This window comes from Felis catus, chromosome F1 (genome assembly GCF_018350175.1).
Source record: "Felis catus isolate Fca126 chromosome F1, F.catus_Fca126_mat1.0, whole genome shotgun sequence".
Taxonomy (NCBI): Eukaryota; Metazoa; Chordata; class Mammalia; order Carnivora; family Felidae; genus Felis; species Felis catus.
In genome coordinates this window covers 7,389,415-7,403,055 of record NC_058384.1, presented here as the reverse complement: position 1 = coordinate 7,403,055, position 13,641 = coordinate 7,389,415, and the positions used below count along the sequence as shown (strand labels likewise).

The 13,641-nt window shown below is 42.5% G+C and overlaps 1 protein-coding gene across 4 annotated transcripts in view; it reads right to left on the bottom strand.

The window, feature by feature from the left end:
• The window catches only part of PLD5 (phospholipase D family member 5), a 423,318-nt gene that overhangs the window by 181,795 nt on the left and 227,882 nt on the right, over positions 1 to 13,641 (bottom strand). For all 4 annotated transcript variants that reach the window (XM_023247983.2, XM_023247982.2, XM_023247984.2 and 1 more), the window contains one exon: positions 5,940 to 6,108. In XM_023247983.2, coding sequence (XP_023103751.1) covers positions 5,940 to 6,108 — 169 coding nt within the window. The remainder of the gene's footprint in view (positions 1 to 5,939; positions 6,109 to 13,641) is intronic.

Below are 13,641 nucleotides of genomic sequence, written 5' to 3'. Positions count from 1 at the left end.
TTGGCAATCATGACTCACTGCCGATGAATAACTAATTGATTTCACATAAATGCATCTCTTATAGATTCAGTTGTGGGAGCTCATTAATTATTTTATTTGGTTTCTCACAGTGAACTCACAGAGAACAGGTTTGTTTGTCCCCCCCCCCCCAGTGAATTAGGTAGCTCTGAAATCATTAAGTCACATTTCCTGTCTTTTCCTGAATAGTCTTGATTTCATAAATCCCCATCATTTTATCCTATAAATTAGGAATCCCATTGTCCTAAAAATTTCAGTATTTCAGGGTCTAAACTCACCATCTGCACAGAAAGAAACAAAATCCTTTGCCCAATTTAAAATTTTCATTAAATTTTAAAATACGGTAACCATGGAACTATAGACCTCACTAACCCTTGCCATCCATGGTTTCATACAGAGAAAAGTTACCCACCAATTTCCTTCCACACATAAAGAAGCAAATAAACACAACACCCAAGTGCAAGATGGAAAAGACAAGATGAATTTTTCAGGGTAGGAATTAAAACAGCAACCTCTTGGGACTACAGATTGAAAATGCATTTTTAATGAATGTGTCTGTTTCCACACACACACACACACACACACACACACACACACACACACACACGGCTGGCATTTATCATCCTGGTGATAACGACCATCACTCACTCTTACAAAATTGCTTCTCATCCAGAAAAGACACAGAGGTCATGTGCTATGTTTCTCTGTGTCTCTTTTCTGCTGAGCTGGGGCCTGCCTGACACCAGCTGACCATTCCTCAGGGCATTCCTCATTCCTTACATTTGTATTATAATAAGTAGATGGGCCCACTCTCAGTTGTCCTGTTTATCTATGGGTCATTTGTGGTTTCCACATTGGACTTTTCAGACTCTGTTTGTCTGACTATTTTACTCCTCTTAAAACTATTTTCTTTTAAAAAAATATATTAGTGGAAAATAAGCTGTGAACTGGGCCAATTTTCATTATCCTAGAACATCTTAAAAAAATTTTTTTAGGGACCCCTAGGTGGCTCAGTCAGTTAAACGGCCGACTTTGGCTCAGGTCACGATCTCACGGTTTGTGAGTTCAAGTCCTGCAACGGGCTCTGTGCCGACAGATCAGGGCCTGGCGCCTGCTTCGGATTCTGTGTCTCCCTCTCTCTCTGCCCCTGCTCCGCTCATGCTCTGTCTCTCAGAAATAAATAAATGTTTAGAAATATTTAAATGTGTTCACTTGGGTAATTAGGGTGTGCTTTTGTGTGTGTGTGTGTGTGTGTGTGTGTGTGTGTGTGTGTGTAATAAGCCAAGCAATGACTACATTCCAATATTTATAAGGTCTTGGTAAAAATAAAAGCATGCTCACAGGTCCAAAGATTGGTCACACAAACTCTGAAATAAATTTTTTTTTGCCAATTTTAAATAGTTGTACTTAGAACATTGCATTTCCTACTTACAATACTGAGCTTATAAAGTACAATGAGATTTCTTTTCCCTGTGCACATATTACAGATTCACATATCAAGAATGCTCTGCTATTTACTACAGCAGCTCAACTTGAAAGCTGCCATGAATTTGCTACAAATTTGCGTCCTTCAGTGTTTTGTGTGGAACAATGCTACATGTCAAATCCAGAGTCTGGAAACTCCTATTGTATTTGAAAGATGAGATTGGGTAAAATTTCATTCAAAATAGGCTTTCAGCCAGTACCTTTGTTTTTCGGGAGCGGTAACACTCAATGGCCTAAAGAGAACAGAATCTGGGTCCTTAAAGTGTACCTAAAGAGAAACAGTTGGTAGTAAAGACCAGGTTTCCAGGACCTGGTTTCCTTGCCCCGCTCCCGACCTCTGCACAATTACCCTCTGTTGTCAGGATGGGAGGGGAGGACAGAAGGGAACCAGCTTCTTGCAAAATAATCTTTAAGCCCAAGGGGTACTTGGGTGGCTCAGTCAGCGTAAGCATCTGACTTTGGCTCAGGCCATTATCTTGCAGTTTGTGAGTTCAATCCCTGAATTAGGCTGTCTGCTTGAGCATAGAGTCTGCTTTGGATCCTCTCCCTCCCTCTCTCTTTCTCTGCCCCTCCCCTACTCTCTCTCTCTTTTCCAAATATAAATAAAAAGTAAAAAAAAAAAAGCCCAAGACATATGGTATTTAGACAAGTTCTTCTGGGTCCCTTTACAAACCGCTCTAGTGGTCGAGGATTGCATGAGGGAAGGTGAGAAATGGAGCCAGTCAGGCACCAAGCATCATTTCTATGCCACAGGCTCGCTCTCTCTTTTTTTATGGATTTTTGTCTTTTATGATTTCCCTATTCATCTTAGTGCAATAGATTCAACTCTGCTAGCATGTCAGCTCCAAGGAAGGGATCTTGAGTTTGTCTGCTGGTGTATCCCATACGCCCTCAACAGGGCCTGCACACGGGAGACCTCAGTCATATTTGACTGCTTGCTTTCCTCCTTTGTCTCCCAACGGGGTCAAATGCGATCACTTTGAAGACACAAATACCTTGAAAATACGTTATAAATCTAGGAACTTCCCTTTCATTTATACTTTTTGTCTCCAGGATGATGTCTGGGTTGAGTTGCCAGCACGCAAACCTGTTTGTAGACTCATGTTTCCTGGTGTGGCTTGCAGGTTCTAGGGAAGTGTGGTGCCCACATAAAATGCTAGCACTTCTGTTGGCCAGAGGTAGGCAAGGTGGACTTTCTAGTTTGTATCACCTATTTTTGTTGTGGTGGTGGTTCGTCCACTTGTTTTTTTTTTTTAATTGAAGTCTAGTTGACATGTAATATTCTAGGGCAACTATAATATTCTAGTAGTTTCAGGTGCACAACATGGTGATTCAACACTTCTCTCCATTATGAAATGCTCCCCATGACAAAAATAGTAGCATCTGTCACTATACACCGTTATTATAATATTATTGACTACATTTCCTATGCTATGCTTTGTATCTTCATGACTTACTTATTTTCTACCTGCAAGTCTGTGGGAGCTTGGGTGGCATAGTGGGTTCAGCATCCAACTCTGGTTCCAGCTTGGGTCATGATCTCATGGCTTCGTGGGTTCAAGCCTCACATGAGGCCCTGTACTGGCAGCATGGAGCCTGCTTGGGATTCTCTCCCTCTTCCTCTGCCTGCCCTCCCCCTACTTGCACGGTCTCTCTCAAAATAAATAAATTATATATATACACATATAATATATAATATTATGTACACATATATATACACATAGAATATATAACTGCAAGTCTGTACCTCTTATTCCCCTTCACCTATTTTGCCCATCTCCCCACCTTAAAGACCACAGTCCCCACCTGGTGTTCAACCAATGGGGAATGAATGCATGGTATTTCTCAGCATCATCACTTGGCCACTTGGTCCAGTGCCCCGGACCAGCGGAAGAGGACATTCACTGCTTGCTGAGGAAGGAGCCCTCCAGATGGTGCTGTGAACCTCATTCTTTCCTACGGATCCCCACTCCCCACAGGGCATGTCTCCCGGCCAAGAACAGGCAGGGGTGGGACAGCTGTTCACTAGATCGCTCTCACAGCCTGCTTGCACCCATTTAATCTGCACAGCAAGCAAAGCCCCTCTATCCTTCATGTCTGCACGTGTAGAGCTTTCCCGGTGAAGATGCAAGGAAATGACACTCAACACTGCAGAAAACTGAATGGTTCTAATCTGCAGGGTGCCTGGTGTTGTTGGTGTTCCAAGAGGCACAAAGAGGCATCTCTTTGGCAGGAGCTCTATGCCTCTACCCGAAGATATTGGTTCTAACTGGATGTCATCCTAAAGGGCACTGGGTGAGTTCAATAACAGCCAGGTTACTGGCAGCAAATTGCAAACTTCTATTGTTGCCAGCAGGCCAGCTGTTGGGGTGAATGGAATGAAGCTTCCAGGCGTGATCTTTCCACATCCACAATGCCCACCTTAATTCACTCTGAAGTCACGCGACAAACAAGTATTCTCTCCTTGACCAAAGTCTAGCCGGCCTTCTTTGGGCCCTCTTCTCCACCAGGCTCAAACTTGTCTTACAAAAACTGCAGGCTCTCAGCAAGATGATTTCATCAGTACCCCCCTGCCCCCCGACATCCCCCCACGTCCTCGCTCATTAAAAGGCTTGAACAAAATGCTCACAGTTCCTAACACCTCAAGGCCACAATCCCCGGATGACCCTGGCCCTCTTAAAGCGCCTGCTTGAGAAAGCTCGACATTGCCAAAAGAATGCACTGTTTGTTCTGCCGACACCTGATGGGAGGGTCCCTGTCTCCCAGTCTCTGTGTGGGAGGGTAGGAGCCCAACTTTGACAAGCACCAGTTTGCAAACCCAGATGATTTTCCTATGGACCAACCCCCTCCCCCACTTTTTAGAAACTTCTACTTCCCTGATCCCGTTCAAGCCCCTGCCATCTTCCCTCATCCCCTAATCTCTCATTGTAAAGGGACGAATGTTTGGGGGTGGGTGGTGAGGAGTGCATTTTGTATGTGGAAGAGATATGGATTGCTATGGCCGGAGTGGACTGTGGTGTATAATTTCCAAGGAAGCCTGTCAATAATCTTCCTCATTCCTGGATAGATGCCCTAACTCTCACCCTGGATCGTGACTTGTTTTGACTAACAGAATTGGGTGGAAGCAGCTTGGATCCCAGAGCCCGTGTCTTAAAAGGCCTCATACTTTCTGCTTTTGGCCTTTTAGGATATAAACACCCCGTGAAAAGTTCAGGTTAGTTTACTGCGTGATGAGAGACATACAGAGAGGGGCCCGGGTGACCCCCAGACATTCCAATCGCTCCTAGGTAAGAGGCTGGGAATGTGAATAAAGTCCTCTTGGATCCTCCAGTCCCAGTCAAGTCATCCCAACCGACACTATGTGAATTAGAGACGAGTTCTTTCTGCTAAATACTGCCAAGAATAATGAAGAATTAAGTGAATGTTATTTGTGATATCATTAAGTTTTGGAATGATACATGCGGCAACAAATCCCTGACACACCTGTGTAAACAGGAGAGGTAGAAAAGTGCGGAACACAATCAAGAAATTTACTCAGTTCTTCTTTAGCACGCTTTTGTGGGTTTTGCTTGTTTTTACCTATTATCTGATATCCTGTAACTTTAAAATAGTATAATTGAGGGGCGTCTGGGCGGCTCAGTCGGTTAAGCCTCCTACTTGATTTCAGCTCAGGTCATGATCTCGCGGTTCGTGAGTTCGAGCCTCACGTCAGGCTCTGCACTGACTATGGAGAGCCTGCTTGGGAGTCTCTCTCTCCCTCTCTCTCTGCCTCTCCCCTGCTCATGCTCTGTCTCTCAAAAATAAATAAATAAACTTAAAAAACAATAATATAATAGTACAATTGAATAAAAGATTTCCAAGCACCAATGAGGTAGTGATTATAGGCTAAAATGCCAACACACATTATACACAGCAACAAAACTGATTTCATCCTTGCCCAATAATATAAAACTAATATAATAATAATATAAAAGCCAAGAATATAAAACTACACTGGGAAGTTTGATTCCACTATTAAAAAAAAAAAGTTGGCTCTGGGTCCTTAAGGCGAATTATGACACCGATTAACCAAATAAATGCCTTGGCAGGCAGGCACGGAGTTAGCACCACAAGCGTGCAGGTTGTGCACAGCAGAATTCTGGGTGTGTTGTCAACAGAGACCGTGATGTGAATGGCACCCCCTGAAGTGGTCCAAATCAGCAAAACTGTATAGAGAGCCTATCGTAGGCAAAGACGAAACATGAGTTTGCCCTTGAAAATCTGGCATTCTAGTAGAAGCTGAGGGACAGATGATTAACAATGGCACAGACATATAAATGTAATGATGTCCATGTACTAAAGAAAAGACCTTGAACCTGAGAAGTGAAAGCAAGAATACTAAGGCGTGTAAAATGCACATAAATAAAATCATCACACTCATAGAGGGTGCGGCTTACCTGACATGCTGATGGATGACTGTGGTTGAGATCCCAATGGGAAGACACTATGTCAACAGACTTTTTGGCCATGTTGAGTAAATTCATCCAGCCTTGGAAAAGTGATAAGTGAAATGGTGCATTTTCTGAATAGTTAAGGCCTTCAGGAATATTTTCCACCAGGGCAATTCTTAGAAAAGATTTTGAAAAACAAACAAACAAAATCCAGTCAAATTTGGAGCCACAGATCTTTATACATACATACACAGACATATGGAACATACTCTTTTACTCTTTTCAAATATATATGTTCCTCATCATTCACATTTTCCACCAAAAATGGGCTTACATTTTCCCTATGCTAACCTTCCCAGTTCTGAGAGCTTAGGCTCCGTTTTTCCCCAGTTTTTGCTTGTATTTCAGAAAATCATGGTATATGTCTCTAATGTCCAGCTTTAAACTAGCTTTGAAAGAAAAATTCAGAGCTTCCTACACAAGCATCTTCCTCTAGTAATATATTCCTATTTTTCCAACAGTAATGCAATTCTGAAATACAAGAGTACTTCTGTGAGCTACTGTAGGCTGTAAATTAAGTTTTGCATGTTTCCAGTTTCTAGTACAATGTTTGGCATATATAGAACTAATTTAGAAACTGAAATATTGTGAGTTTTATTACTGTTAGAAAATAAAAATAAGAAATACTATTATTATTGCTTAACATCTCTACTGATTCTTCCCAGCTAAAGGATATAAAGAAATTCTTAAACCTGCCTATTGCAGGGTCTTATTAAAGTTGGAGATAAGGAATATATTCCATAGTAGCAATAACCAAACCTTAAATAAAATACAACAAAGGTATCCTAATAAATGTGTTTTTTCTTTTTATACTTCCTTGTATATGGACAACACATTCGCTGTGCCTGGCTCTGCTTGGTGCTGTGGTTGAGACTGTGTGGTTTCGCTTCTGACACATCATGTTTTAATAAAGGAATGAACTCTTTTTTTTCCCAGTTTAAGACCTGTCAACTCTTGATGGAAAACTTCATATTCATGAAAATACCTATAAGTGCTTCCCGAGCAGAGATCTGTCTCATTTACGGCTATGCATCCCCAGTGCTGGATACATAATTAGAGCTCAAGAAATACCTATGGAATGAATTTCAGCTTTCAACACGGAATCCAGCACTTCTCACTAGAACGGTTAGCTGCTCCTCTTAATGACACTTGTTCCATTCAGCCGTTTTAGAAATAAAAGCAATACTCTTAGTAAAATGTTCTTGTGCGTTTGATGATTATCACAGCCAGAACGGATGTGGGTATGTGACCCAGAGACATCCACAGTTCGGGGATCTCATCAGCCTGCCACCATCCGCAATCAAATTTAACGTTTGTTGAGGCCTGATAAGCACAGGACAGGAGACTCGGAACTGACTGTGACAAATCTCCCTAGTCCTCTGAAATTTACAATCTAGAGAGAGAGAGCCTATCTCCTACGTAATAATTCAAGCAGGAAGTAGACTGCTACGAAATGGTGAAATAAGACTAAGAAGTTTAATTAGATAGATAATGCATCATCTGAAGTCCCATTGGCACCCGGCAGGAAGGAAAAATTAATTCTGGTTGGAGGTTGGCGGCATCTGGAATTGGAGGAGTAGGACTGGGAATGAGTCTTCCAAGGTGGGATTTTATGGGTGAGCTGGAAGAGACAGGTGTTCCAGGTAGAGAGAGGAGCCTGTCAAACAGTGTCCTTGCCTCAGACACAGGAGCATGCCCGGTGGAGAGGGCGGGCAGCGCCTGCAGGGACCACACGGTGGCTGTGAGCCAGGAAGAGGAGCGCTTGGGCTTCATTTTGGTGCATCTGGGAGCAGCCAAGTTCATCAGGGGCTCACCCTCAGGCACACTGTATGCCACTGGAAGGTGAAAGAGGAGACCCAGAGATGGCAAGTCAGTGGAAAGAAAACAACAAGTCTGGAATTTGATCAGTGGGAATGAAGAGAAGATGCAGTCAATGGAGGTTTGAGACACCAAGTCTGAAAAGATTTAGTGTTTGATTGGCTTGAGGAGAAGGTGAAAGAGAAACAGGCAGGGGTCAAGGATGACAGATTTTCTTGCAGGACCGCCACGTTGTCTCTTAACCACCTCCCATGGTCTCCTTACATGGATTCTTGCCCCTCCAAACCACGTTCCATACCGCAGCTGGGTTAATCATTTAAAAACGTAAACTTAAGCACTCTGCTGCCTGATGAAAGCCTCCCATGGGCTTCCCCACTGTCCTTAGGATGATGTCTCCCCCCAACCCCCCGACATGGTTGGCGAGTGTTCACCAGTCTGGGCCTGCCTCTCTGTGGCCTCACTGAACGCAAAGGCCTTCTGTGGCTTTTACACCAAAGCCACACTAGACATCGTAATCTCCTTTCCTCTATTTTCTCCAGACTTTGGCATTTCGTGTGCATCTTCCCAATCCTCATTCCTACACTATTATCTCTCAATTAACCTTTAAGGTCCTAATTTCAACATTAGTTCTTCTGATAGACTTCCCTATCCCCCCAAACTAGGTTAGATCTCCCTTATCACCAGCCCCTGCATGACCTGTTACTTCCCCTCTGTCCTATCCTGCTCCTAAAATTACTTGTTCAAGGTTGACTTCCTCTGATAGACTGTAGGGTGCTTGAAGGCAGGGACCTGCTCCCCTGGTTCAGTTTTGTAGCCACAGTGCCTAACATATTGCTTAGGGCACAGGAAGTATCCAAACAATATCTGCTGAGTTTCACTGAAATTGGAACAACTGGAAAGATGGAAGGGGGCGGGGTCCATTGAAATTGACAAGGAACATGGGAAAGGAGGTAGACCAAGGATCAGGAGAGATTATCAAGGGGAAGAAATGAAGAGAAAACTAGCTCAAAGCCTAACATGGGGGGAATGCCTACACTTCTCTGGTTGGTAGAGTGTGAAACAGATATGAAGATTCAGAAGGGACCAACAAAGAGGTGGGAAGGCAAGAGAGGTCCAGAAGAACGCAGTCTTTGGGAAGCCGAGGTGAGACCGGGTCAAAAAGGTGGAAAGGGGATTTGTTTTTTTTAAATCTATCTCAAAATCTTTGACTGAGGTTGAAGTTGGATATTTTATTTATTTTTTTTAAATTTTTTTTAATGTTTATTTATTTTTGAGACAGAGAGAAACACAGCATGAGCAGGGAAGGGGCAGAGAGAGAGGGAGACACAGAATGTGAAGCAGGTTCCAGGCTCTGAGCTGTCAGCACAGAGCCCGACGCGGGGCTCAAACTCACGAACTGTCAGATTGTGACCTGAGCTGAAGTCGGACGCTTAACCGACTGAGCCACCCAGGCACCCCATGAAGTTGGATATTTTAACTCTATCCACACTTAAAGCCCAACTGTCTGTGTTAATAGCATGAGGAAATGGCCCCAGATAATCAGCAATTTCAGTCTCCTCTATAACTACAGATGATATTTAGAAATCAAATGAGAGACAGTCCCTCCAAAAAACAAAACTGAAACACAATAGCCTCTACAAAAGAGAAGGGACTGGCTTCAACATAACAGACACACTGAGGTATTAAAGAGGAGACTCTAGAAGCCCAGATAAACCAAATGGACAGGATGAGGGATGTGGAGTGACAACCCAACTGTAGTTGGTTGGCTCTGCACCATCCCTTCCCTCGTGGCGTGCCCTGTGGCTTTCTGGCAGGCATACAAATGAGGATTCCCAATCTCATCTAGAAATTTCTAGACTAGGTATTCTTAACCTTGGATACATGGATAGAATTCATGGGACTCTATGAACTGGATCTTTACTTTCCCGAATCTATAACTGAAGTTCGATATTCCCTTCAGTTATGAAGACAGACAATACCCCACCAGGAATATTAGAAGAACCCGTGACTCTGTCACTGAGAATTTTCATACCATGGTACAGTTACAACAAACAGCTCAAATACTCATCACTACTTTGTAATTCTGGTGGTTATTTCACGCATCAGTAGTGCACAATATACATTTTTATTTCACAAATTAAAAAAATGTTTTGACAACTTTATTTCAACATTATTGGTTGCAATCCTATGTGTTTTAATTTCTGCATTTAAAAACATTATTCAAGGGGCATCTGAGTGGCTCGGTCAGTTAAGCGTCTGACTCTTGGTATCGGCTCAGGTCACAAACAGTTCCTGGGTTCGAGCCCTGCATCAGGCTCCATTTTGACAGTGCAGAGCCTGCTTGGGGGAATTCTCTCTCTCTCCCTCTCTCTCTGGCCCTCCCGTGCTTTCTCAAAATAAATAAATAAACTTAAAAAAATTAAAAAACATTATTCAAGGAAGGGTTCATCAGAGCGCTACACTGTGGAGTATGAAACATTCCTCGGCCTGATGATGATGTCGAATTTTATAAAATTTCTGCATGTAAGAGACTCCACTTTGGAGTCCCATTTTCCTTTCCAACTAATGAACTCTTCAACTAGCAGCTGCTCATAGAATTTCAACAGTGCAACTGGCGTTTGGATCATAGGAGGACAGTGAGGTTAATTCATACATGGAAGGGATAGTGTCATTTGATAGCACCAATAAAATCATCAATAAGTTAATAATCAGAAGCAGCTCAACTGGTCAGCATCAGATTAGCAGGTCCTTTTGTTTTGTTTTCACTTCTCTTCTTTACCTAAATTATGTGATTAACCCCTCCTTCTTTCTCATATAAACCTCTTGCTTTTCCCACGTGACCACGATGCTTTTCTGGTTACTCCAGAATCGGTGCTCCCTGAATGGCAATTCTGCGATCCCCAGATAAAGTCCTTTGTTCTTTTGCTGTTTCTCTTTCTTTTCCTTGGTTGACATGCATCATCTAGTCTTTCTTTTTTTCTACTTCACAGACATTCTAATAATTTTTTCCCATTAATGAAGCCATAGAAGTGGGTAAGATTACCAAGAGAGACTTTTCAAGAGAGGAGAACTGGGTCAAAGCCAATTACAGAAAACATCTAATCACGTCTGGCTGGTAGAGAAAGGGGGCCAGGTGAAGAACACAAGAATGGCCTGGAAACCCTGGAAGAAGAGGAGTGAAATTCCCTAGGAGCCAAGAAAGACCAAATTTATCATCTATTGTTGTTTTGTTTTGTTTTGTTTTTTACCGAATATCAAAGTAAATTTTGATTTCATGCTAAAAATAAAAATAGACACACCACCCCAGGTCTGGGGACACACTGGTGCGTGGGTAATGAATTCCAGGGAGAGCCCCTGCTCACCTCCTCACTTTCCCCTCTTCAAGTGACCTAGGGACCGTGATGGCTCCTCAGTGACACAGAGCTTGCCTTCCATGTCCATGTTAGAAGATGCCTCTAGAAATCAGCTTTGAAATGACTTATTTCTGGGACCTATCATTTTATTTCCTTTAACGGCCAATAGCTGGCTACTCTCCAGGGCGCGGATCTAATTAGCATACACGCAGAATGCATTTCCAGGCATTGACAGCCTTCTCTGTCCTCCTACTTGGCAAGCAAGGAAGAAGTAGGCAGATCTCATTAAAATTCACCTTTGGGCAAATCCCTAGAATGCCTGCTTGCACCATCTCTGAAAGAAGTATGCCCAAAGGCTGTAGCACTACTTCTGACACCTGACAACAAGGGGAAAGGCTGAATAGACAAAGACACAATACAGCTAAAACCTTTTTATACCTCTTTTTATGGTACTTGGAGATAACCTGCAAATGATTTGAACCGTGAGTCCAGGGAGCTCAAGCGGAATAAATACATTTTTAAAACGCGTTTTACATTGTTAATAGATTTTAAAATAGAACTCTAGCTGTTCTTATTAATAATATGTATTTATTCTCCAAACTTAATGTGATCACCAAGATTTCTCTTTTAATCCGGAAACAATAGTTTTAGCTTCTTAAAGAACTATCTGCGCTTTCCGTCCACTAAGGTACCAAAAAATGTAGTCCCTGCATTTGCTAGCTTTAAAGCATGGCATGCGTAAGCTGGCAAATACAAGAATGTTTATGAACCTATTCTCACACTTGATTTGGGGAATATTATAAATGTAGTTTTATTTATTTATTTATTTATTTATTTATTTATTTATTTATTTAGAGAGCAGGCATGGCTGTGAGCTGGGGAGGACCAGGAGAAGTGGGAGAGAATGGTTTTTTTAATGTTCATTTACTTTGAGAGAGACAGACAGACAGACAGACAGAGATAATCCCAAGCAGCTCCATGCTGTCAGCGCAGAGCCCAACACTGGGCTTGATCCCACGACCATGAGGTCATGACCTGAGCCCAAATCAAGAGTCGGAAACCAAGAGTCGGACACTCAACCACCTGAGCCACCCAGGCACTCCTGGAAACACTGTAGAGAAAATATTTCTCTACAGTGAAAATACTCTCTATTTTAAGAGTAAATGACTCATTATAAGGTAGGCAAAAGTGCAGCTTACCCGGTTAGCAGCTGTGTGACCCTACACAAATGACTAACCTCTTTAAATCTGTTTTGACTTCTGGAAAAAAAAAAGTTATTCTGAAGATTACAAGAGATAATAATCCTATGAAGTGCTTTGCTCAGAGCCTGCTTCATAGTAAGCACTAAATAAAAGACATTTTTTTAATGTTTATTTATTTATTTATTTTTTAATATTTTTTTAACGTTTATTTATTTTTGAGACAGAGAGAGACAGAGCATGAAAGGGGGAGGGTCAGAGAGAGGGAGACACAGAATCTGAAACAGGCTCCAGGCTCCGAGCTGTCAGCACAGAGCCCGATGCGGGGCTCGAACTCACGGACTGCGAGATCGTGACCTGAGCCAAAGTCGGCCGCTCAACCAACTGAGCCACCCAGGCGCCCCTTTAATGTTTATTTTTGAGAGAGAGAGAGACACACACACGCACACAGAGTGCAAGTGGGAAAGGGGCAGAGAGAGAGAGAGAGAGAGACAGAGACAGAGACAGAGACAGAGACAGAGAATCCGAAGCAGGCTCCAGGCTCTGAGCTGTCAGCACAGAGCCTGATGCGGGGCTCAGACCCACAAACCCTGAGATCACGATCTGAGCCAAAGTCAGACGCTTAACTGAACCACCCAGCTGCCCCTAAAAGACATATTTTTAAAAATAACTTACAATCTGAAAACTTATAATTAAGAAAAATTTCTTGAGGTTCTCAGACTGATATAGCACAATTACTACAAAGATTTTACATATATTGGTTAAAAGGCCTATAAATTAGGACCTTTGTGACATCTTCAGAGTGAATGTCATGTACATTTCATTGCCTACTGCAATGGATCACTTATTAGGACTTGATTATGTATGTAGGCACATGGCAGTCAACTGGCTGACTTTCATTCCACATGTTAGCTGACCAGTGGCATTAATCAATGAAACTGAACAGAAGACCTTAGCTCATCAATACAATTAGATGTGGACTCAAAGTAAAATGATCCAGATTTTATTCCCTCACTTTGGGTCATCTGGCTGTAATTTAAAGCCCAAGGTTGACAAGGCAGAAGTTAACCTTCTCAAAGTGACTAAAGTCTCTGGCATTGATGTAGAAGATAAGCTGCTACCCATGTGTCAGATTCAGTGGCCACCTCTAGACATGAAAACCATTGACACAGACCTATGTAAGTTTCCTTTAATGCAGCTGAGATATAGGTTTTATTTTCCTAAGATTTGGGGTCAAGGCGACTTTACCTGTGAAAGATAGCAGTAAAGATACCAGTG